The sequence below is a fragment of the Euprymna scolopes genome, chromosome 20 (assembly GCF_053919585.1).
Source record: "Euprymna scolopes isolate OS-2025 chromosome 20, ASM5391958v1, whole genome shotgun sequence".
Classification (NCBI taxonomy): Eukaryota; Metazoa; Mollusca; class Cephalopoda; order Sepiida; family Sepiolidae; genus Euprymna; species Euprymna scolopes.
The window spans coordinates 73985757-74012159 of record NC_136501.1 but is presented as its reverse complement, the minus strand read 5'-3'; the positions used below and the strand labels follow the sequence as shown (position 1 = coordinate 74012159).

The 26403-nt window shown below is 31.3% G+C and overlaps 1 protein-coding gene across 1 annotated transcript in view; it reads right to left on the bottom strand.

Annotated features, from left to right (window-relative positions):
- The window catches only part of LOC145241463 (glutamate receptor ionotropic, NMDA 2B-like), an 849005-nt gene that overhangs the window by 85380 nt on the left and 737222 nt on the right, over positions 1 to 26403 (bottom strand). The window contains exons 13-14 of the mRNA XM_080104443.1: positions 23412 to 23572; positions 784 to 965 (exon numbers count right to left, since the gene is read on the bottom strand). Of these exons, the coding sequence (XP_079960569.1) occupies positions 784 to 965; positions 23412 to 23572 (343 nt within the window). The remainder of the gene's footprint in view (positions 1 to 783; positions 966 to 23411; positions 23573 to 26403) is intronic.

The window sequence follows — 26403 nt, the reverse complement described above, 5'->3', positions numbered from 1 at the left end:
TTTACTTTATATGAAATGTATCTGACAAAAAATGGAAACCGTATGTGTTGCATATGATATGAGCTACGAGCGGAAGTTGAATATGCAGATTATCATACTTTGTTTATAATTTTGTGTAACCATTACAATGTTTTTCACAGGTTGTCACAAAAACATCTTCTATGCAGTTTAGAACGTCGTTATGGTGAACGTTTTATGTATCGAATCTTGCTTCAAATAATCTTGTTATTTTTCAAAACGTCAAAAAGATCATCGACTAAGTTGCTTCGTAGAAAATACAGAACCGAAGAGAAAATGGAGACTAAGAAATTAAAAAAATAAATTTTACTTATCTGTAAACGATATACCGTTAAAATCGCATGGACACTAAACACATTTTTGCATATTAAAGACAAAACACTAGTTGTATAAGCTAGAAGACCGCTGGAAAATTCTCAAATAAAAAATGGGACTCAACTCCTAAACCATAAATAATAAATCCTATCGTAGCTCGTGAGAAATATGCTTCTTCATAAAATCATGATTACATAGAAATTGTAGCATCATATAAGCAAGGGTCTAATTAAATATAAAAACATTCAAGATATTAAACACGTAACCAAATATAGCGTACACACACACCCGCACAGACACACCCACACACACACCACACACAAACACACGCTCTCTCTATATATATATATATATATATATATACATATATATATATATATATGTGTGTGTGTGTGGGTATGTGTGCGTGCGTGTTGGATAGATAAATACAGCTATATAAAGAAGACTTACCGTTGTGCTGCAGTTCAAGAAGCACTTGGTTAAACAGTTCAATATGTTTGGATCCTTTGGGGAAAGCGACCCCATAACCAGTCATTGCGTACCAATTGCCGACCGTTCGCAATTTGCACATATCATCTTGACCAGCTCGATATTCCAAAACTGTTGCATCGTAGATAAATGCGTCAATGTAGCTGCAAATAGACAACAAAATAAAATCACTAAAAAAAAAGAATGATGCTGCCACTCATAAGTAAAGTGCTGATTTTGGTCGCGGTATTTATTTCTGGTCATCAACTTCAATATTGAAAATTGCCATTTATACATGCGCGTGTAACCGTCATATGTTTGGATATTTCGTCAATCAAATTCTTAACAATTTATGAGTGCTAAAATTATATTTTCATCAGGCAATTAAGCTAGGATCCAAATAATTTTTTTTCTAAGTCAGAGAATGACAATTATTTTCTAAATCAAAGAGGGGAATTTATATTTTCAATTGAGTAATGCCTACACAAAATTAGAGCTATTCTCCTATTTTCCAATTATATACAAAGCTATTTACTGCTTACTCCCTGGCAAATAAAGCTTATCCTGAAAATATATTTAAAATAGTGAGCACACAATATACTTCTGGTAGAATATGTCTACGCAAAGCAGAAATTGTTATAATTATAAAGAAATGTCAAGATAAAGTAATTTTGAACGCGCATGTTCGCCCTACAACTAGCGTTCAAGAATTACCACACCCCACAGTAACAAGATGTTGTGAAACAGCAATATTCTGTCCTTATTTTTAAATATTATAACGTTCTATTATTGTTTGGTCCTATAGTTTCTTATACCATATATACAACGGATTTATAGTTTCTTATACCATATATACAACGGATTTATATTAATATAAACTCATATGAGAAAATGTTCACCATTAACGGGCCATTAAATATGGTTAAACAATCTTTTTAAGAGTTATGTTAAATCTTACTTATTTCGGTTGCATATCATTTAAATATTTTAATGATACGTCGTAATAAAGTGGCGATTGATCACTCCCGTTCTGTCCAGTCTCTTTCTTACTTTCTCTACTATATCGTGATTTCCGTACAATGTGCTTGCATTATTTCAAACTTCTATTTTCTTCTTTTTAAACCTTCATATGGAAAACCAATTTTCTTCTATCGCTACGTTAATCTTCCGCGTACCTTAAATCAAACCGTATTTCTCCCGATTCAGTTTATTTGCAGACACAACTAATGTGTAGACCAGGTGCAACAAGGTTGATATTACCCTCTATAAGCAGTGGCTTTTTAATTAAAACAAAATAATGATTATGATGATTATGACGGTGTTTTCCATCGTATTCTGGACAGAAATAATGATAATTATGAACTGGTTTTTGGTTACGAGAAATAATTAACGCTTTATATATATATATATATATATATATATATATATATATATATATATATATATATATAAATATTATAATATATATATATATATTATACATATTTTAATTTAGTATCTGTGCATATTATTCAATGGGAAAGAGAGAGAGAAAAAAGGAAAAAAGAGAGAAAGACAAAAATAGATGCACACAGGGAAAAACAGCGAGTAGTCGTGACTGTTTATGATCCTACATTTTTAAGTGAAATTATATAAGAAAAAAACTACGCGGATTAATCAAAGTTTCGACAATATATTCGTCTAGTAAGGTGTTTAACAGTGACCTAAAATGATTGAAAGCGATCTAGCTCAAGTGGAAACATTTTACCGTCTGAGAATAGAAAGGTATGCATCAAAAGTGAAAGGAAGGGGGCAAAAGTCTGCCTTTTAAAATAGGAATGTGGATCTTAGGTCTTTTTTCAGCTCCCAAATATCTTTGAAGGCAGTGGTTTACAGCGGCATGGGCAGGTAAACAAGATCAATAAAGACGGCTTCTGTTACACACACTTTCTAAAACTCATCTGCAATGTGTTAAATGTATTTCAGCAGCTGACTTGTTGTGCATTTGTCAGACCGTAATCCTGCTAGTAGGATGATGATTGCTAGTTAAATAAGGCATAGCAAACTGATCAACGCAATGCATGCGTATGATCTTTGTCATGTTTGAGAAAAGCGATGATTCTGTATCTTTCCCTTTCTAGAGTATTCATTACTTTAATATAAAAAAAAACCGTAAATGATGCACTCTAGAAGTGAAACATCCACTTTCTCTGTAGCGTACTAGTCATGAAGATTAATGTATATACTGCTGCTGCTACTACTACTGAATATATATTGTTTTAAAAGTAGTAAGAATTTTAAGAACTTATATGATTTTGTATCTGTTCACACCTGTAGTCCGTCCTTATGACGCCATGCCGCTTCAGGCGGGGATACAAGATTGCGAAAACTTAGTCGGATAATGGCTTCCATGTGTTCTATTCAATCAATTTGAAACAGTAAATATAAGAAGAGAGAAAACAAACTCGGAAATAAGTGAAAAAAATCAAAGGAAAAGCAAAAAGTGAATGAAAACAAGAAAAGCCTGGAAGACACTGGACGCCGCCATCTTAGCTACAATTCCCGGCACAGACTCGGGCTTTTAAGTTGCGTCGCATTTTTATTTTTGCATGCATTTCATGAGAGAAGCAAACGAAGGGGAAAATAAGTTTTGCGACGCCGAGTCGATTGGAAAGTTACTGACGCATGCGTACTGTGAATGTCATGTCGTCGATAAGAAACGCAAGGTAAGTTCATCTAGGATTTGTATTAGTCGGTCAAACAGAAGGCAAAACTGATTTCAAATGCATTAACACTACCGTAAATAGAATGCTTGATCTTTCTCCATTCTTTCATCTCTCTTCCTCTCTTTCTTTCGATAGAGTGAGAGAAAGAGGAATTAGAAAAAAAAAGTATTAAACTAACATAATTATACAGATAGATATATAGAGAGAGGAATAAGAGATAAAATGGGGAGAGAGTAAGGGAAACCTAAAAAAAAGTTTGGGAAAAGAAAGTAGCTGATAAATAGAAAAAAGAAAGAAAAATATACAATTAGAGAAAGAGATGGCGAAGGCAAAAGATGGAGATGAAGCGAGTGCCACTAAATATGGGGTTCTGGTAAGCGTGAACAATTTACACAACTCGAACTTTCTCGCAATTATCACCACTGAAATGGTGCGATTATATTTTTTAGTTGAGCTGCAGCAGACATATAAAATAGAAAAGATGCAAATGGTAGCACAAATGTAATTGACTGCTCCACCTGCTAAAATTACACTCAAGATCAGGAGGAAATAATTCAGTTATTTTCTGTTGACAACATTTGCTTTTCAATCTATCTTTAGTTTTTGGTTCCGAGGTTTATAATCGTTAGTGAAAGTTCAACAATGCTAAAATACTGTATATTTTTCTCTTTCATTTTGTCTCTGCGTAAATACAGACATACACACATACACACAGACATATGCTCGCCCACACTAACACACACTGTCATATATATATATAGGTATTTAATTATTATTGTAAAAAATAAATATACATACACATGTATATATATTTATATGCATATATTCATAAATATATGCATATATATCACAATCTTCGAATATATCTAAGCTAGTATTTTTGGGCTTATCTAAATATGCCTGGTCACATATACCTACTTATCCATCGATTCATCTATTTCCCAATCTCTAAACATTAATAGATGTCTAGTTCTTCACATATATATCTATACATTTTTCGATTTTATAGCTCTCTCTCTGCGTCTCTCACCGTTTCTCTTTCTCTCTCTCTATCTCTATGTATGTATATATATATATATATATATATATATATATATATATATATATATATATATACATGTTTGGGGGTAAGAATTTATATACAGTTTTTTGTACGCTATCGATTTTCTCCTGATCAGATGATAGCCGAAAGAGCTCTTGAGAAACTTCAGCCTATTTTATTCAAAACTATATATATATATATATATATATATATATATATATATATATATATATATATATATATATATGTGTGTGTGTGTGTGTGTGTGTGTGTGTGTGTGTGTGTGTGTGTGTGCCAGTATGCCAAACTATCATAGTTCTTTTAACATATATCTCAATCTAATCATCGATCTATCAACATATTAATATATTTATCTGTGTTTATTTATTTATTAGTTCTATATGTATCGCAGTTTACGCATGTATTGATAATTTATTTATTCATCTATCGTTTCTAGTATGTTTAGTAACAGACAAATTGCCTGGGACAGTCTGTTAATTTTCGTGCATCTGTCAGACTCAGTATGTTATACATGGCTTAGTTTTTTCATAGCTTATTAGATATGTATGTGCGTTTGCATTTACGATGATACGTGTCTACCTATCTAGCGATTCGTGCCTTTGTTTCTTTACGTTTCAACTGGAATATATATATATATATATATATATATATATATATATATATATACACACACACATATATATATACATATATATATATATATATATATATATATATATATATATATATATAGAGAGAGAGAGAGAGAGAGAGAGAGATGGAGAGAGATGTTATTTTTTTTGGTTTTTGCGATACGTTTTAAATGAATTAAATTATTTATACGAAAGTGCATTTTTACCTAAATGCGAGTTGGGGATAATTTCTCTTTGACCAATTTGATACCCCCAAATGGGGAGCGGCATATATATTATTTTTTTTAATATAATACAATAAAATATAGTATAATATTGTATTGAGACCTGTGATTATAGGATTTACAAGATATTGCTGAAAGTAATATTCTATAAGAATTATCCCACCTAAATAAGTATTGCTCGATGTACAAGATAGAGCAAATAAATATATGATTCACCAACACTGGGATGGATAAACCACTAAACAATAATAACACATTGAAAACATTAATTTCAAACCACTTTCATTCTTTCAAAAATGAAAGATCTCAAAATAATGAAAATAGTAGCACATCTTTAACTACATTAATCAATAGTCTGGAGGATAAGAAAATTCCCTATTCAATTAAATGGAGTATACTGATTAAATCTAAATCATAGACCACAGGGAAAACATTTTGTAATCTTTGTATATCCGGAGCAATTAACATTATCACCTTTAATAAACCTATAATAAATACCAAGAACGAACTAGTGTATATATGTAAACATAAGAAAAAATTTAAATACAGCCAACTTAAAATAAAATTACATCGATTTACTGTATACCTCTAAATAAGTAAAAACATAACACTAAATGCATATCACATTTTGACTAAAAACTTAGGTATAGGACTTGCGAATTAACAAAAAGGTTTTGAGCATTTAATTTAACATATATAATCACACATTTTATTTACATTTTATACAGACACTCACCACACACACATTCACATACTATACTTTAAATTCCAGCACATAACTTACACCTTTGGGATTTTGTTCGAATACTGTTTCAAGCTAGTATTTAGCATCTCAATTAAGGAGTTTATAAATCGTCTCTCTTTATTACCCACAAATAGAGTAAGCATTCCCCATTGCAAGGTATTTTCCCTATTCACACAAATGAATATGAGCACATAATAATCAATAATGCGTCATCTTTTATGGTACTATAGTATCCCTGTTTTATAGACATAGTTCCATAACCATATTTTCTTAGTTTTACTTAACAATTGTAGTAGTTACTTTGATTATTATTAATATTATTAGTTTTATAACCATAAAGATAATCATTATTAATAGTATGATTATTATAATACTTTCAATTTTTATATATATAAAGTTTTTTCAATTAAATATTATTATTATTATTATTATTATTAATTTTTTGATATTTTCTCAGTAAAATCTTATTTTGAAGTAAAGTATTATCATTAGTATTATAAATTTTATAACACGTTTTATTAATACGCCTAGATTTAGTTTTACAAACTACTTATACAGTTTATTATAGTTCTAAATTTTCAATTTAATTTTGTCATTTAAAGCATATGATCAATACGTATAACATTAACAAGAATAGTAATGTATGTATTAGATGATATTATTTTGAGTCGAGTGGATTTGAATTTATTCAAATAGATTTAAATGAAATTAGTTTAAGCGGTTGGTTTCTGTTAGACATGCGGTGTTTTTGATTTGTCTCCTCTTTGTTCTTTTTCTTTCTTTCTTTCATATGTCTGGGCTCACGTGGCGCTTCTTGACCTCTTTTCACGGCCTGTCAATTTATTTTATAAAGGTTTATTGACTTCGTCTACGTAGGTCATCTTCCTCTCTCTCTATGTATCTTCCCCCTCTATTTCTTCATTATTATTTTCTCTCTTCTAAATTTCCTTTTTCCTGTCTCTCCCCATGCATTAATACATTTCCTTCCCCCCTTTTTATTTTATTTTATTGTATTGTATCTTATTTTATGCTCTCTTTTTTATTACGCGGAAGCATTTTCTGTCCTTTTCTTTCTTTTCGTTTTTCGCATCACTCCAGTTTCTCTCATTTTGCTGGGCCTGTCCGCTAAAGCGGCTTTAATTTTTAATTTTTTTAATTTTATTAACACTTTAAAAGTTATTTTAGAATGGAATTTTAAGCTCATGTTCTATGAGTTTAAAATTATTAAATATATCAATTATATGTTTATTAATAAACAGATCCACCGGAACTATATATAAAAACTTTTTTACCGGACCCATTATATAAATAAAGGAAAATTGCTCCAGGAAAATACCTAACTCGGATCATTACATTGTGATGTGGATTACTCAAAATACAGTTTGGATCATTTTACCACACTGCGTTCAAAGACATTTACTTCGGATTTTACCATGCAATTTGGATGTTAACTTTTATATCCTTTTCTTTAACTTCTCTTACTCTATGACTTTTAATTACTCAATCAATTTTTAATTGTGATTTTCCATGTCTCACTGACTTTAGCAAATAAGGTGTAAACCATTATAACTAATTGCTAATATGCTCTCCTCTGAAGAGATAATAGATATCGAAATCCTATAGTATGAGGAGTTAAAAATTTTCTAATGTATTCTTTGTTTACATAGAATAATAAAAACCTTTTGATCTCAAACTCAAACATTTCACGCCATAAATTTTTAAATTCATTGAATGACTAAGAATTTGACATATATATATATATATATACATATTTATATATATATAAATATATATATATATATAAATGCCAGTACACGCACGTCTCTCTCTCTCTCTCTCTCTCTCTCTATATATATATATATATATATATATATATATATATATGTATATATATATATTAATGTACGACAGTTGTTTCTTTTTATCGAATTTTAATCGATCGATTGATACTTAACGAAAATCTTCGCTTACACTTTCGCTTGGCAAAGATCAAATGTTATCGATCCGTATTACAGATAATATATACGAATTATAGCAATAAAAACGCAAATCCCGTGACCTGCAGAAAAATCTCTACAACACAATACGTTTTCTGCTTCCTTCTTTCGGATGGAAAGACAGAATGAGTTTAATAACGATGCATTCTTGCATTTTATAAGCGGTTGTTTTGGTCAGTAAGTTACACTTCAGTTAAGTATAATATTTAAAGTGCGCAGATTGAATAAGTGCATTTATTTCACCTACGTGTGAGATAGGTAAAATAGGTTCTGTCTATTCTTAGGAATGCTTCAGCTTTTATTAATAATTTTATTGGTATGCCAAGCATATCGTCCAAGTAGCATTTTATACAGATTTCAAATAGCGCATTTTCTGTAAGACTAGAAGCGATAAATCGATTTTAGTGGTAGATAATGTTACTAAAATGAGAGTGATAAAAGGACGAAGGTTTAGAATATGGAAGAAACAATTAACATGTGTATTCAACGTAACTTTATTATTGGAAGTAAAATACAAACAGTATCTGCCAAGTAGAAACATGATACTGATGTGTATATATTACATGTGATCATAGATATTTTGACTGCAGTGCGGTAATCAGGCTGAATATTTCACTTAATCTCACTATTTTATTTCTTCCGTTTATTGTTGTTCATTTAATGCATTTATGAAAAACCAGTACACTGGGATTAACGTGCTCTAGACTCCAAAAATAATTGAGCTGCATTCACAGTTTGGGATGTCAAAACTTTGAGCCTGGGGTTGTTAACTCCTGACTTGACAAGACGATATCTCAGTCCCACATCCACAAAGTCACAATCAGACTGCTTACCGAAAACGTAACGAGTTGTTCTTTTATATATCTCAATAATAAGTATGCGTATTATCATATGAAAATGAGGAACACTATGTGAGTACTAACCTCGATAAACATTCTGATTTTGCTTCGTTACGAGGCGGTTTATGGTGAGCATTTGTTAACATTGGATTTGCAAACGATAAAGTTGTAACCATCAGTGAACCAGTCGCACAGTATTGTGTTCCACTTACTTTTGAAATAGCATTTGATCTGTCACATAGCGTGTTAACTAGTATTACTTTCGTTAAACTGATGTATTTCAAGGTTTGTTTACGGTTTATCATCGGAAAACCAAATGATTTCAAATTTTCATTATTTTGTCCATATTGTCCGCACAGAAATTACATTTCTTTTCTCAGGTTTTAATTTACGAATACAAGATTTAAAATCTTTATTTTTCATGTAACACATTAACATCTCATCCCCTGTGTTTACTTTATTTGATTTATTCATACATAAATAAAGTTTGACTAAATCATTTCTTATCAGTATAACTAGCAAACATATTTATCGGTCACATATTTTGCTGGCCTATTTGTATATTATCAGGACGTGTAACCATACTCAACTCAGTTAAGCAGGAAGGGATAATGTCTTGGAGGTTGGCTTCTTGTAAAACAAATATTACGCATACCAAAATAAGAGATATAATGTTTGGGACAGTGAAATCTAAACGACTAAACATATGATACACAAAAATAACTGGCGGATAGTGTTATGAAAATAAAACGTATATTATATAAGCTACCTAATAAACACATACTGCTGATATCATGACTATACACCAATTATTGCTAACTTTTAAAAGAAAACTAATGTCTGGGAGAATAAACTTATGACAAAAAAACCCGATTCCACATTAAAACCGGAAAGTTAACACTGGCATACAGATTGAAATATTAGAGTTAACTGAATTGAACATTAGTAGATAATATAAGTAACGGTTCTCTTTTAAACAGAATATCTATATTCAAATAGAAAATACAGTGCGAGTGAATTTTGTGCACTGGACGTACGTAAGCGTCCGCTTGGATTTGCCAAGAACCTGATGCAAACCGGAGGATTATGCCGAGCATTGCTGAGCAAATTTTAAAACGCTAGGGAACAGAATTAGGAAGATTCTTCGGATACGAATTACAATAAAAAACAGAAAACCAAAGAAGAAATATAACAACAACCTACCGTGATTTTAGTTCTTTCATCTTGCGAAAAAATAAATAAAATAGCAATGATAAAACAATAGTGTTTTATTTGTAATTCGTTTCAAGGGAAACGTTCAAAAATCTTTGCTAGGTTAATTTGAAAAATGTTTTAAGAAGCTAAAATGTGTTAACAATTTCAAAGAATGTAAAGTTTTGTTACTATAGAGCACCATTAGTTTTGTAATAAAAGTTTATTTTTATAATAATGTAAACAAAAGTATAACGAATAGAACGTCTATTTTACACGTTTGGAACATTTTTCTACTACTTTTCCAGGACATTTTATAGTGGTGAGCAAACGTTATTTTCATTTTTCCGTTGTGGTGTAAACTGCAAGAGGAGGCGCAAGATATTCTCTTATGAATCCTTTTGGTCGACTGTAGTGCAGTACACATTGGCAAAAATCAATGAGAAGATGTATAGGAAATTAAAGTAATCTCTCCAACCTGGTAGGTTTAATGGAGACAAATGGATTATTTCCGAATTTTTGTCTCTACATAAACTCCAGTTAGTAGCTGTCGAAAAAGCTCCCGGTCGGTTCCGTAATATTGTTTGTTGCGTCGATGTGCCTCTTTTAACATCCGCTCCATACCATTGGTAAGTAGCTTCCGTGCCCGGATCTACAAAATGAAAGCTCTTACTTTGCTAAATTATTTCGAACAGTCTGATACAATCGTGGTCCTCGGCGGAACATGTTTTATATCATAGAAGGAGGGGTTCGGCATTTGCAGTTAACAAGAAATCATCTCTCTAGTTGGATTCGTATTAAACGAATACCCAGTGCTGTGTAAGTTGTCTGCCGACGTTATGTTTCCGTCTATTAAATACCAACACTACTATCTCTACCTTATATCTTGAAACTCAGATCTCCCGGCAAATGTCTATCATAAAATCTCTCCAATCTGCAACAATGTGTCCAGAGTTCACCCCACAATCTCTTATGTTTTTTTCGTGGCCATCTTATGATCTTTATTTTTATTTGGCAGATTTCACGCTATGATGCTCAAAGGGCACATATCTCAACCACGTCCACTACGACATGATATATTTAGGCACCTCCAACCGAAAGCATAGCTGATAGAGGCTCGATTTCCTCGCATACATTTCATTCCACATGTCCTGTAGCTGATTTCAGATGCTATTAACTTTTTTAATTACTCGACGACTTGCTCAGGTAGCTTTAGCAGTTTGACAAACATGGTTAAATTTGTTGAATTTTGATTCTCCAAGATTTACTTTTAACTTATTATATTTTATTTTTCTTCCATAATTTATCAAACACCGTCTCATTTTTATGTGACTCCTCACGTTTCATATGTTGTCGCTTTCTGATGGGTTACTTAATTTGACCAACGCTCGCCAAAATCTCACTATATTCCGTTAGTTTACATCTGATTCTAGACAAACTCAAGTGGACGCTTCCATACACCCGGTTCATAAAATGCTCTCGTACCGAAAATACAAACTATCAACCAGTTTACTTAATACATAACGAAAGTTCTATTGCTTAAATGCGTCCACGCATTTGTGTCTGTCAGTCGCTACGTAAGTCAAGCTTCCATTACAAATATATTTTCAACATTGAGGTTAAATAAACAAAGCTTATTGAACTCTCCTTTTCACAATTTTTATGTTTACATTTGAAATATATTCTTCTTAATATTCAAATAACATTTTATTTATCTTTCCAACTGAAGTTGGAGGTAACGTTTGTTTGTTTATCATGCTTGGAGTGCTTTTAGGAATATCAGCCCAGTTAACTAAAATTTGGAGATAAGCTTTTAACAGATTTAACTTAGGTATAAGTTAGTATTAAGTTTATGCTTGCATGTCTTCTCGCTTCCAGCTTACACCATTGGCCAACCTTGTGTTGAAATGGGAGCAGTTATGCATAAGTTTTCCCTGCCAGTACATAACCTCTCCATTATCAAGACTCCTACAGTACCTTCACGTTGGCCACACACGGTAACTGGGTGCCTTGCGGCCCCAGGCTAAACTTGTAGGATATCTCGGAGTAATAGGTGACCCCAGAGGTAGTACGTAATGAACCACCGATATGTGGACATGCCCTGGCACACTACCAACCCCTACCCCACTGTCTTGTGGGTGTCCTTGGTTGAGCAAAAACTAGGAGAACCAACCCCCGAAGCAAACATCACTGCACGATGATGATGATGATCTCTTAAGTAGAAAAACAAAACACAATCTATATATTAACATTATTTAGATCACTGTTATCATATTGAGTATTATTTACACAACGTTTCCGCCGAAATGACATCAGACCTTATTACGACATATCTTGACCATATTCCGATGTATCTTTACCTTATTACGATGTATCTTGACATTATTACGATGTATCTTCACATTATTACGATGTATCTTTACCTTATTACGATGTATCTTGACATTATTACGATGTATCTTGACATTATTACGATGTATCTTTACCTTATTACGATGTATCTTGACATTATTACGATGTATCTTCACATTATTACGATGTATCTTTACCTTATTACGATGTATCTTGACATTATTACGATGTATCTTGACATTATTACGATGTATCTTCACATTATTACGACATATCTTGACCTTATTCCGATGTATCTTTACCTTATTACGATGTATCTTGACATTATTACGATGTATCTTCACATTATTACGATGTATCTTTACCTTATTACGATGTATCTTGACATTATTACGACATATCTTGACCTTATTCCGATGTATCTTTACCTTATTACGATGTATCTTGACATTATTACGATGTATCTTCACATTATTACGATGTATCTTTACCTTATTACGATGAATCTTGACATTATTACGATGTATCTTGACATTATTACGATGTATCTTCACATTATTACGACATATCTTGACCTTATTCCGATGTATCTTTACCTTATTACGATGTATCTTGACATTATTACGACATATCTTGACCTTATTCCGATGTATCTTCACATTATTACGATGTATCTTCACATTATTACGATGTATCTTGACATTATTTCGATGTATCTTCACATTATTACGATGCATATTGACCTTATTCCGATGTATCTTTACCTTCTTACGATGTATCTTGACATTATTACGACATATATTGACCTTATTCCGATGTATCTCTACCTTATTACGATGTATCTTGACATTATTACGATGTATCTTGACATTATTACGATGTATCTTGTCGAACTAAGCATATTTCTGTCGAACTTTCGAATATTAAGAAAGTGGGAGATTAAATTAACCGAAATATTATGGGAATACAATTCTAAATATAATAAACAGAAGTTCAAAAAACAGAAATAATTCAAATTATGAATACTAACCTCACACATTTATAAACGTAAAACGTTTTATTTTAATTGAAAGTTAAACCACTAGATAAAAACATGTGTTCTTATCAGATAAACAAATCGTAGTTTTAATCATCTCTTGTTTTCGTGTTAAATAGTCTTGGATTGTAGATAGACACAAAAAATGTCTCAACAGTGACAACAGATCAACAAATTTCTTTTGTATTTCAAATAAATTATTTATAATCTGCAATGAACATGAACGCTTTCCAATGAAATACGTTGAATTTCCTTTGACTTTCGAATGATTTTATTCAAATCCAAATATCTCTTTAAAGAAATATTTTAAATTATTAAACTATTATAATAAAACTAGAAAACACTGCGGGAATTCCTTTGTTTTTTTCATGAAAATATTAGTTTGCTAAGTGTGTGCAACATCCTTAATTAAAACGCTTATCTCTGTCCTAGCACATACTAACGGATGTCCAATTCTGTATATACATGGTGTAAACGGATATACTACGGTATGATTTGATCACTTCTGAACCAAACAGATGCTATATTTTGCATGAGAGAGAGAGAGAGGGAGAGAGAGAGAGAGAGAGAGTAAGCCAAGAAATTTTAACCGGGATGAAATTTTAGCCGGGACATCAGATGAAATTTTATAAAAATACTTTATTTGAATTACACCTTCGATGATTCGGCTGTTCTATCTTGAAAATAGTGAATGGGTGATAACATACTACGAATATGACAACGTGTTAATGCATTATGATAAATATACTTGTTTGACTGTGTTTCATAATTTCTATCAACATTTCTGACGGTATATCATGTATTAATTCTTAAGCATTGTGATTATTCGAGGATGCTTTGCAATTCTAAATATTGAAGCGAGCGGGATACTCACGAAAAGTATCTATTATTATAATTTCAAATGTAACATATATGCTGGGCGTCGTCTGTGACATTTTCTCTGTATATTGAGAAACTACGCACCTTACCACTTTCAGAATTATCTTATTTCTACAACGAAAATTCATATGATTTTTATTAGAACGAGTTACGATTGTCTCCCATATTGTTCTAATATGCTCCAGTCAGCCATCTTTGTTTTGTGTTAAATACCGGTCTGATTGAATAGTAAAAGTCACAAATATCCAGTTATATATTTACGAATAAAATTATTGTTTTTCCCCGCATTTATTAGAACACGTTGTATATCATTTTTAATTTCAACTTGTATATGCAACCCATCCCAAACAGCGATAGTTGCAATTTTCAAACAGTTCTCCCTTAATACGCCTTCCCCTCGCTCTCAAGAAAATCTGGACATTCCCAGGAATACTTCATCGGAGATGTTCCCAGCATTTAATATTTATAATACCTTACGAATATATCTTCAAAAGTTATAATTTATATTTTAAAACATGTAAAAAACGGGTATCAAATAGGTGTTATGTGTTTATTGTTTGAACGTTGCGCAAGAAATGATTTATTGCATTATTTCAATTAAAATGATTTAATTGCTTTTCCCAACATTCGTAAATTATTTGTCCTGCAATCTATTTTTGTTTTCGTAAATTGTTTTAATTATTTTCCAAACAAAGCGGCTAATCAAAGCAACCAATCGCAAGCTTTCGTTAAAAGCAAGACAGGTTAATAACAATAATTACTCGTAGTCAGATGTGTTATTCAGTTTCTATTAATATTAGTAGCTTTTCCTGCTCAACGAAGAAAATTGATTGATTATAATTTTATTTGTCCTTTCGTAATTTTTGCAAAAGATTTCATGTTTTCTGTAAATTTTATTTTATCCGTTCCGATGGAAACGGCCAAAAAATAACTAGTTGTAAAACATTTTTTTATCATCTATCCTCAACAATAATTTTCCCTGTAATGAAATATATGATGAATAAGGAAAGGAAAGTCGTAAATATTCAAAGATTGTAATACTACTACTACTACTACTACTACTACTACTACTACTACTACTACTAATAATAATAATAATAATAATAATAATAATAATATAAAGCTTGATGAATGCTTGAAAAGCCAATCCCAGTTACCTCCGTTTCTTTGCTTTTATTTAAAATACATTAAAATTTCACTTAAAGACTTATAGCAGATGAATAGAAATATGATTCCGTTCGTTTTACCCAATACAAATTCATATTAGTGGATTATAAATATCAGAGGTAACTTACATATAGTTCTACTAAATGATTTGTACGTTACGCTGTACTGTTTCCGCTGAGAATATACATTTGTTAGTCTATCAGTTTGAAATATAACATTTCTTGATCTGTCACACTCTAGTTCGTTATACTATTTTTCTTGATCTGTGGGTTTCAGTTTAAAGTACACGTTTAGGTTGTTGATCAAACATATATTTCGAATAGCAATTTCATTCATCTCATTTTCTTCTGTTTAAAAAGTAATTGCTTTTAATATATATATATATATATATATATATATATACATATATATATATACTTTGAACAATTAAAATGAATTAGATTACAAGTTGTTGAATTTAAGAGTTCTTATGTTTATGTATGCATATAGTGTATGTGTATATGTTTTTACATGTGTATATATGTATGTATATGTGTATATGTATATATGTATGTATGTGCATATGTATGAGTATATGTATATGTGTGTGTGAGAGTATTCATATATGTGTATATGTCAGTGCATATATATGTATGTACATATATATTATGTGTGTATGTATATATGTATTGTAAATGTGTGAGTATATGTACGTACACGTATGTGAGTGTTAATCTATATATGGGTGTATACATGTATATGTGTGTATATGTATGCATATATACATATATGTGTGTATATATATGTACGTGTGTATGTGTATATATATGATTGTGTGTGTTTGTATATATATATATATATTTATATATTATATGTATAATTTATCCGTCTTTGACTGAATTCAAAAACGCCTATAGAAAATGGACTGCGATTGATGAAAGTATGATAGGTTATGAAAAGGAGGAGGTTGTAAAGAGATAGGTTTTGATACTCAAAAATTTTACGCAAAGCAAAACATGATGAAAGTAAAGATAATTTTCGCGAAAATATATTTTTTATATCAACTGTTTCCATTCGTAGCAAAGTGTGACCAACAAAATGATGTTTTCTTTCAAAGGGAAAATGTTATATATATATATATATATATATATATATATATATATATATATATATATATATATAAATATACAAGAAATAAATGTTACCATAGTTACTTTTATGGTAAAAAAGTTTATAGGTTTGTATTTTTAAGTAGTTTGTAAAAAATATTTTTTTTTAATTCACGAACCGGTTTAAAAAAATCAAAATTGCAGCGACTTTGAAAGGGAGAGTCCCGTTTTCAATTTGGGGGAGGTGCACCTGAGCATTCTGTGTTAAAAATTTAAGAGAGTTCCGTCAACGTAAGGAATATTTATTAACATATTTTAATGTTTTCCGTTATTTTGTGCTTGAGCAATTATGGCATATGCAGTTTATATAAAAATTCATTTAAGTAGTCATCGCCTCAAATTTCGTTTTAATTTCGGTTCGCTGAAATTATTTCAAGTAAAGAGCATTAAAAGCTATTTCAAAACAAAAAAAGAACATGAACTGAAATTTTATTTACTATGGTAATATTTATTTCTTGTATATTCATTTTTTCGGATAGTCGTTTGTTGGCTTTTCTGCTAAACACTCTTACTAAATAATATCGTCGAAATATCGAAAAACAAAGAAACAAAAACATTTTTGAAAATAATGAAGCTTTACTTACTTAAGTGAAAAAAAATCCGAAACAGCAAAATGGAATATTAAAAATGTAATTACTTTAGTTTTTTAAAGCAAAGTATCGAGATTAATATGAATAAGAAAAAAATGGCGCCCTTTTCAAGCAGAACAGCTTCGTTTCAGTTTTACAGTATTGAACACTGTAGTATTGCGCCGTCGGATTCAGGATTGTACTATTGTAATGTAAAGAACACGCAGAAAGGGTTGTAATTAACTGAATCCATTCTAGTACACTGACAAAAAAGCTTAAACAGATATATAAATAAAAATAAAAGTTTATGTAAATGTTTTTAAAAAGACACGTAATCAAGTGAGCAGGATTTTTTCCTTCTTTTGACACGATAACAAGTAACGTTCTTATTTTTTATTATTTATCTATTTATCTATTTTCGAAAGAGTTCCACGTGCAAGTGGAGAAAGAAAAAACAGAGTCATGCAAAATTTGTGTCGAGAATTGTCTAACGTTCTGACTTTTATTTGGGACTTTCTATAAGAACGTGTATTCATGAGGTGAATTTATTCGTCACAATATGATTCAACTCAAAGAAGTAAATAAAAGCTAACGTGAATTAAGATTAAGGTTAAGGTGTTATTGTGGACCCTCACCCCTTTTAAAAAAACTTTGTTAAACTTTGTTACATATTTATATTCTATGGAGGTCAGGCGCGAACGAACACCCCATAATTGTATTATACCATATCACTTCAAACTGAAACATAATTATCAAAGTATACTTACACAGATAGATATGAAAAGTCTTTATTAAAGTGTGTGCCATATTTCCATGGAGTGCAGGCGTAAACACAGACCCACAATTTTATTATACCATCCCTATTTAAGTTGAAACATACTAATCATAGTATTCTTATGTACAGCTATATCAAAAACGCTTGTAAAGGGTTTTTTTTCCATACTTTGGGGGCCAGGCGCGAACGCAGATCATACATTTTTTATGAACCCCCGTTCCGCCAGATCAAACATATCCATTTCTGTGGCTCCATACATCTTCTATCATTATATGTAATCAGTTTTTTTAAAATAGTCAACCATATAGGAGCCTATTCGTGACCAGACACACACACAGACGTTCAGCTTTATATTATAGATATACATATATATTTTAAATATTTACCATTCTCTGTCAATTGAAAGGATAATTAGTCAAGGTTTCAAATAAATATGTATTTTTTATCGGTTGATTAGGCTTATTTTTTACTATATCTGTCATTTTTGCATCACAATAATACAGATTTTTTCCGTTAACTGTTTTTTTTCGCCAAGTAACTGATTTTTCCCTTGCTTTGAAAGCATTTTTCTTTCCGTCTCCCCACTACTTTTTTGTTTTGAATATACTCATCGTTGACCAATTTACACCCTGTCTGTCTGAATAACGGGACGTTTCGGCTAACTATTCTTCTGGACTTCGTCAGGTGGTAACCGCGACGGGATAGGGACTTCGAATCTGCTTACTGCATTTTCAGCAATTATTGCCTCCATAGTTGTTTTTCGTCTCATCACGTTTTGGGCAAATAAGCCTCTGGCCGATTTTGGGTGGTACTGAAACCACAATCTTAAGATAATCCTCACCTGGAACCGTAGAGATCAACATCTCTATCTACTGCACCACCATGAGTAATTTGTATTATCCATTTATTTATTGCGGACTATTACCCCAATCTTCTAGTGGTTGTTTCACAACGTTTCGGCCAAATATTCTTCTGGCCTCCGTCGGGGCACATGGGCAGTAGATAGAGACGTTATTTCTCTATGGATTCAGGTCAGCATTGTCTGAAGATAGCGGTTTCAATTATACCTAAAGCCGGTCAGAAGCTTAGTTGGCCAAAACTGTTGTAAGACGTAAAACAACTAGGGAATGCAGTAATTGCTGAGAATGCAGTTAGGAGATTCGGAGTTCCTATTCCGTCACAGTTACCACTTGACGAAAGCCAGAGGAATAGTTGGCCAAAACGTTGTGAAAAAACAACTAAAAGATGGGGATAATAGTCCGCAATAAATAAATAATCATTATAATAAACATTGCAATTGATTAAATAATATATGTCAAAAAGCATCCCATACTTTTCTCTTGCATTTTTCCAAGTTTAAAACAGAATTTTATTGGATATCGTTTTCTAAACTGCCTTCATGTCCAGATTTTATTTTTGAAGTTCACCTGTATGGGTGTATTAGCCATTCATCTCATAATATGTATAGCAAGAATGTATTGAATTTTCCAAAGTCTACGACAATTTTAAATGTGTGTAAAAATTAAGTCCGGAAACTTATTGGAGACACCTCCTATCATGAAATCTGACACTAGTAAAGAATTTAATACCAAAGATGGATTATGGTAAATGGATACATATGAACAATTCATTATCGCCAATAGCTAAAATCGATAACAGTCATCCATAAAATGTTCATGTTTAATAGTGAAATTCAGATTTGCAAGTGTATCCTGATTAACTGAGCAACTTACCGGGTCACGAGTAATTTAATCTAACACACACAAACACACACTCACACACACATATATATACATATACAAATCTATATATATATATATATATGTATATACATGTTATAAAATATATAGTTTACTGTTAGTTTTTACTCATTTAGAACTACTTTAAAGCTTCACCGCTCAATCATTTTGCAACCCAATTTCAAACATGTTTTACAGATCATAGGACACCTTCTCAACTATATTTTGAAATAACAATTTTCAATTTTTGTTCCCTAAAACAAAAGTTATAATAAAATTACTGGAGTTCAAAATTTCTTAGAATATGTAAGAAGTGGGAGAGACGGTTTCTTTTGATTGGCTGTTGATTACCATAGCAACTTTTTCACCATTGTTCTTTATCACCAGTTTTCAATGTTTTTTTTTCTTAAAAACACGGTATTTAAATATATTAATATAAAAGAGTTAAAATTTATTTAATGAATCCTATTCTTTTATTGCAATAAATGATATTTGTGTATATACAAATGATTTATAAATGGATATAAAGAAAAGCAAAGAGTTTTGGATTTTTATTGTATTAATTAACAATAATAATATAGAGGGGTTTGTTTATTTTGTTCTCTTATTATAATTCTAAAGACAGAGAGGGACATTCAGTATCATTATTTTAGTGTCTGTACCTAGCAGGAGAAAAGAAAATTGTAACCTTTTTATTACTTTTTTACAACGTCGTCGACACCTTTATAAATTCTAGCGGGAATGACGCTCACATGCAATATTTCGATTAAAACGTCGCCCCTTTGTTTTATTTCTCTCTTTTTTCGCGCCTCTTATTATTTATTTATTTAATTACGTCTTTTATTTTACTGGTTCGACACAATAAAAATTATTTGTAATAATGTCAACTTTTGGGGGAAAAAATTAAATGAAAGAAAGAGGGAAGGAGAGAAGAGGGAGGAAATTCAGAAAAAGAGAATTCAAAGAGAGAGATAGAAAGTGAGAGAGAAAGAAAGACTCGTATTAAAACTCATGAAGAAAAGAAGTTACATAAACGAGAAATGAGGTATGTCAATTGCAATTCTCTGGCTAGGATTTTGGTTCAACCAGAACTTATATAGATCATTTCTGACCTTTGGAGTTTTACTTTATCGATTTTTTTAAATGATCGTTTCATTAAACTTATATATCAAGTTGACAAAATTGAACATTTTTACATTGTTGTTTGCATTTAATCAATGCATTTTTGTGGTGCATGGTAAAAACGCAATGTTTCAAATTACTTCTGGTTATCGATTTTCGTGAATCAATATGAATATTGATCTCAAGAAAAGAATCACATGCTGTCGCCTTTCGCCGGCAAATCTGTCAATCAAGAATACGTCCTAAAATATAAGACCGAAAGACTATTACTCACTGATGGCAGGGACCTTGTTTTGGCTGGCTGCGGCATAAACATCTGCTCTCCTAAAAAAAGTTAATCTCGCTAGGAATTTGAGAAAAAGGTAATTAATTGCTCATTGACTTAGGCACCATGACCCGGAAATCCCGAAGTGTACACTAAGATATTGTTTAGCAAACGTACACGTTTTTGTGTGCGTTAGAGTTCCATTCATCATCTTATATGTGAAACATTCGGTGATCCTTGATCAATCCGGATAAACGTCAGGTCTTCCTGCAAGTATCATTATATATATATATATATATATATATATATATATATATATATATATATATATATATATATATATATAAATATTCGAGTTAGTATTTGCATTTTCATCTTAAAATTTATAGTGGGGTTATTTTTATTATATTTTTGATTTAAACGTGCATGAATACACAATATTATCATATTTCACGGACAACAGAAGATGTAAAGATGTATGTAAGAGTTATTCGTTTAAGAATGATCTCTCTACGAGTATCTATAATACCGTAATTTTATACATTTCCATGGTAACACCGGGCTACCTAAGAAAATTATTATTGTGCCCTCTCGACATAAATACCCCCGTCAAACTCGATAAGCAGCAAAGCCCCACCCCTACACACTAGAGATCCCTAGATGTAAGAAAGCTTTCTACTCTAATAGTTTCTTCATCAGAACTGCTAGACGATGGAATTCTCTTTCGTGTTCCTACTTCCCCAACTATACTGGCATGCAGAAGTTCAAGTCTAATGTGAACAAACATCTTGCTACTCAACTTCCAACATAGTATCCCTGCAACTTATGTCTCTGATAATATCCCTCTACATCAAAGTTGCACTGTGCCTTGTTTGGGGTGAAAATGTAGTAAAAAAATCTTACGATTTGTGAATAGAAAAATGTTTGACTAGCAAGAAAAATGATAAATGTGAACTTTTAACATGACTACATGATAACATCAAAACCAACTGTAGATAAACGCAACGAACATTATAGACGATCAAGAGAGACGTTGTTAGAAATATATACAAGTTAGGCGTAATCAATAGATCCGTAAAACATGAACGTTAAACGACACAAGTAAGCGGTTATACACTCGTTATATGGACAACAATATATCATATTTGTTTTTATTAACTTCCACTATATAACACTTCTCCATATTTCTATCTCTATCCCTTTCCACGCCTACCCTCTCTATTCTACTATATCGCCTCTTCCCTCTCTATTCTACTATATCGCCTCTTCCAACCAAGTTACAAAGGGATACTACATTCTGATCTTAACCTTAACACGAAGAACATGTCAAGAATAAGAGTTCAATAGAACGTTGTTTTAATTTGAATAACATAAAATACGCATCAAGTGCGCTTGAAACCAAATCACAACGTAATATTACAAATATTTTACTCGTTTAAAATTTATCACAAATATATTTCAGAGAAAGACTCCCTCTTCAGTGTGTTGTTTGTTTCTTTTTTTCCTTTTCTTATTCCTCGCCGTGTTGTAAATTTGGAGAAAGAAGTCTGTATAGAGCCGCGCGTTGTATCTGGCGGTTGTAATTTGGACTATGCGTAGGTAACGCGAGAATAACGTCAAGAATGACGGTGCTATAGAAACGTTGTTTTAATTTGAATAAATCTATTGCACTCTCATCCTTGATGTTATTCTCGCGTTACCTACGCACAGTTCAAACATTTCAAAATACAACCGCCAGCTAATTACAGACATATTCTCCAAATTTACAACATGACAAGGAAGAAGAAAAGGGGGAAAAAGAAACAAAACAACACACTGAAGATGTACTCTACCTCCGAAATATATTTCTGAAAGATTCAAACAAGTAAAATATTTTTTTATTTACCTAATATTACGTTGTGATTTGATTTCAAGCGCATTGATGCGTATTTTATTTTATTCAAACTAAGAACATGTATATTACTTCGATTAAAAAACCCATATGATGATCTCCCAAAAGAATGGATATTACAAAACTAATCTGCCTCAGGTAGTACTGAAAAATAATAACCAACTTTGTTCGTGTGTCTTGTGTAGTTTCTCACTTTTCGCTTGACGAACATACACAGACAGGTAACTGTGCTTTGTATAATAGATACTTGTCAGTGGAGATGTGTACTTACTTTTTTTTCAAGGCCAAAATCCCCTCAGTAACGTCTCGTCGGTTGAACTGGCTCATGTAGCTGTACATATTTGGGTAATTTTTTTTCAAGTTGGTTTCTGTGCTTCCATTTGGGATTGTAGCGAAGCGGAACGGAGGCTTCAGGGCGTGAGGGTTCATCAGCTGAACAACAAAAGATATAACATTTCAGAAAAGAAACACATTGTAAGAAAACGAAATATAAAGCTTTAATGCATTGAATATCGAATATATCAGCTGGTTTGAAATCACCGATTAGTACATTATCATTCTTATATACGGCAACAGTTATGAACTATGTTTCTAATTTAACAGTAAGAATAGGACATGAACATTTAGCAAAAAAATACATTAATGCCGATAGTGTTTCTGTATTTTATGTGTAAAAGGAAAATCATAATTCCCTGCAATGTGTGCGTCTATTTTAAAGTTATCAAACAACTAGTGTTAAAATTACATCACTAGGCAAACGGTCATCTAAGATGACCGGTTAGGGTCGAGGAGTTTCCAGCTGATCGTGCGCCTATTGATTATTATCGCTGAAAATTCTTTTTTATGTCAATTCGTGTAAACTTTTAGTGTGTGTTCAACTTTTGACTGCGTTGTACAAATTTGAGTGCTGGACGTCAGCAAAAGAAATAATACACTTAGAAGATGGATGAAATATTTTTGTGAAAGGGCTCTATTTATTATTTGATACCTGTAAACGCTTTGGCAAACATACACATATAAAAAGTTTTTTTTTTTTAAATATATGATCCTGTGTGTATAATTGCTCGTTTATAAGATGTGCCCATATATGTCCTTGTGCAGGTACAAACTAATGAAGATAAACAACATTGTCACCTGGAATTATTCAAGCCAAAGCAGTCACTATTTGATTATTCCGAAAGAGAAACTTATCTCTCTCGCTGAACGATAAATCCGCCATGAAAGTCGGTGATGCGAACCAAAAGGACCATTAACAGCCATTCTTAGATTTCCACATTTAGGAAAAGCGAACTCATTGGCAACGGGCAAAATGCAAAAAAATAAATAAATAATAACGTATCGTAGTAGAAACGCTTAAATTTCGTGCAGAAGATTATACGTACCCTGACCAGAAATTATGTGCTCTATTCAGATATATGAGCACGCTGTTTGGGAAGTGATAATAAAGAATGTCATTATATTGAGACGTGCTGACACGTAGCTGTATATATATATATATATATATATATATATATATATATATATATATATATATATATATATACGTATATATATACATATATATACATATATATACACATATATATATACATATATATACATATATATATATATATAATGTGTGTTGTTGTTGTTATTTTCTTCTCATTTCAAATGTTTGCAATTTCTTATTATTCGACCACTAAAGAAACAATGCAATTACAATAATTGAGGAGACGAAAACAGCAATTACATTATTTGGTTATTGCAGTGAAATAATTTCAACTTTTCATGTACAATTAAAAAAGAAAGTTACTTCCCTCTAAAAGAAATTCTCTTTCATGGAAAGCCTCCATAACTAACTTTGCACTAATTCTACGTAAATATTTAATTGCTATTTTGTGTTTATGATGGTGGTGAAATTCTTATTCTTGTATGGAAAATTTGATACTGGCATATCATCAGGCAATTTCATTTGTTAACTTATTTTTGTATACATGAGATTATGTTTCTATGTTTTTATGCTAACTTTATTTTAAATTTTATCTGTACATTTATAATTTACCGAAGGCTTTATAAAACAAAACACAATACAATTTCACTAATTAAGTAAACTACTGCTCTCACAAAACACGCGTAAATTATATTAAATGTTGTCAGTTTACATGTATATGAAAACACGCAACAAGGTTCCAGGTGAATTTCTCATTGGGAGTTGCACATGTACGTGCAAATAGAAAATGCACAATACATATCGATGATGAATTACTCCATAAATGTTGCCATAGACTCATTGCGCACATTCCATGTTTTTGTACAACCATCCTAACCGGATTTTTATTCATTTGTTCATAGTGAATATTATTTGTATCATATTACACTATGTTTGTTTATGTTCGCATGTTAAATACAGGTGCCCGTTTTATTATCTGTAAACAAAACATACCGTTTGTCTACGTAAAATTTTGTCGCAATCTTAACCTATAGATCTCATTTAAATATATGACATGCATACTACTATTAATTTACGCATCTATGTTTGAACAGCATACAGTTTAGACCATTTCCTTCAGTGCTACATTATGCAAACTATAAAATGTAGGAATGCATTAAAACTTAGCTACAGATACATAAAACAAATCTAAAATTTTATTCAAACATGATAACGTATATACGAGATGAAGTGATGAAACTAAACAAAGTTCAGGTAGAAGTCAAAATTAAGTTTAAATATATTTACATTTAATGAATGTCATTTATTTGGTGTATAATAATCTCTCAAAAGGTTATTTCGTCAGTCTGTTTCATCGGATTTACTTATAAAAAAAGATTTCCCTTGTGCATGAAGCTGGAATTAACATTTTTTAAAGAAACCTCCAGAATCTTTTGAAAGTGTTTTATTTGTTTGTCAATCATGGTGAAATTTGACATTATGTACATTTGCTTTGTAAAACGCTCTATTTCATGGGACACAACTGCGAGTATCCGTTCATATCTGGTTTTTATCTGGTGAATTTTTGTTAATAATCCGTTGTTTGAGCATTTCGAAAAATATGGGTACTGGCAGATCGATAACATGGGCGTATTTGCTATGAACTTCGCTAATAAAGTTACCAATATATTTGGTAAAAACAGAACTTAATATGGGCAGATATTTCGAAAAGAAAATCTTGTTTAATCATAAAAAAGAAATATTCACAATGCTTGCGGGCCAGAAGTGACTTGAGTGATTTAGAATAGAAGTCGAAATTTGATCGTATCTCTAGCTATAAAAATTGACCCAT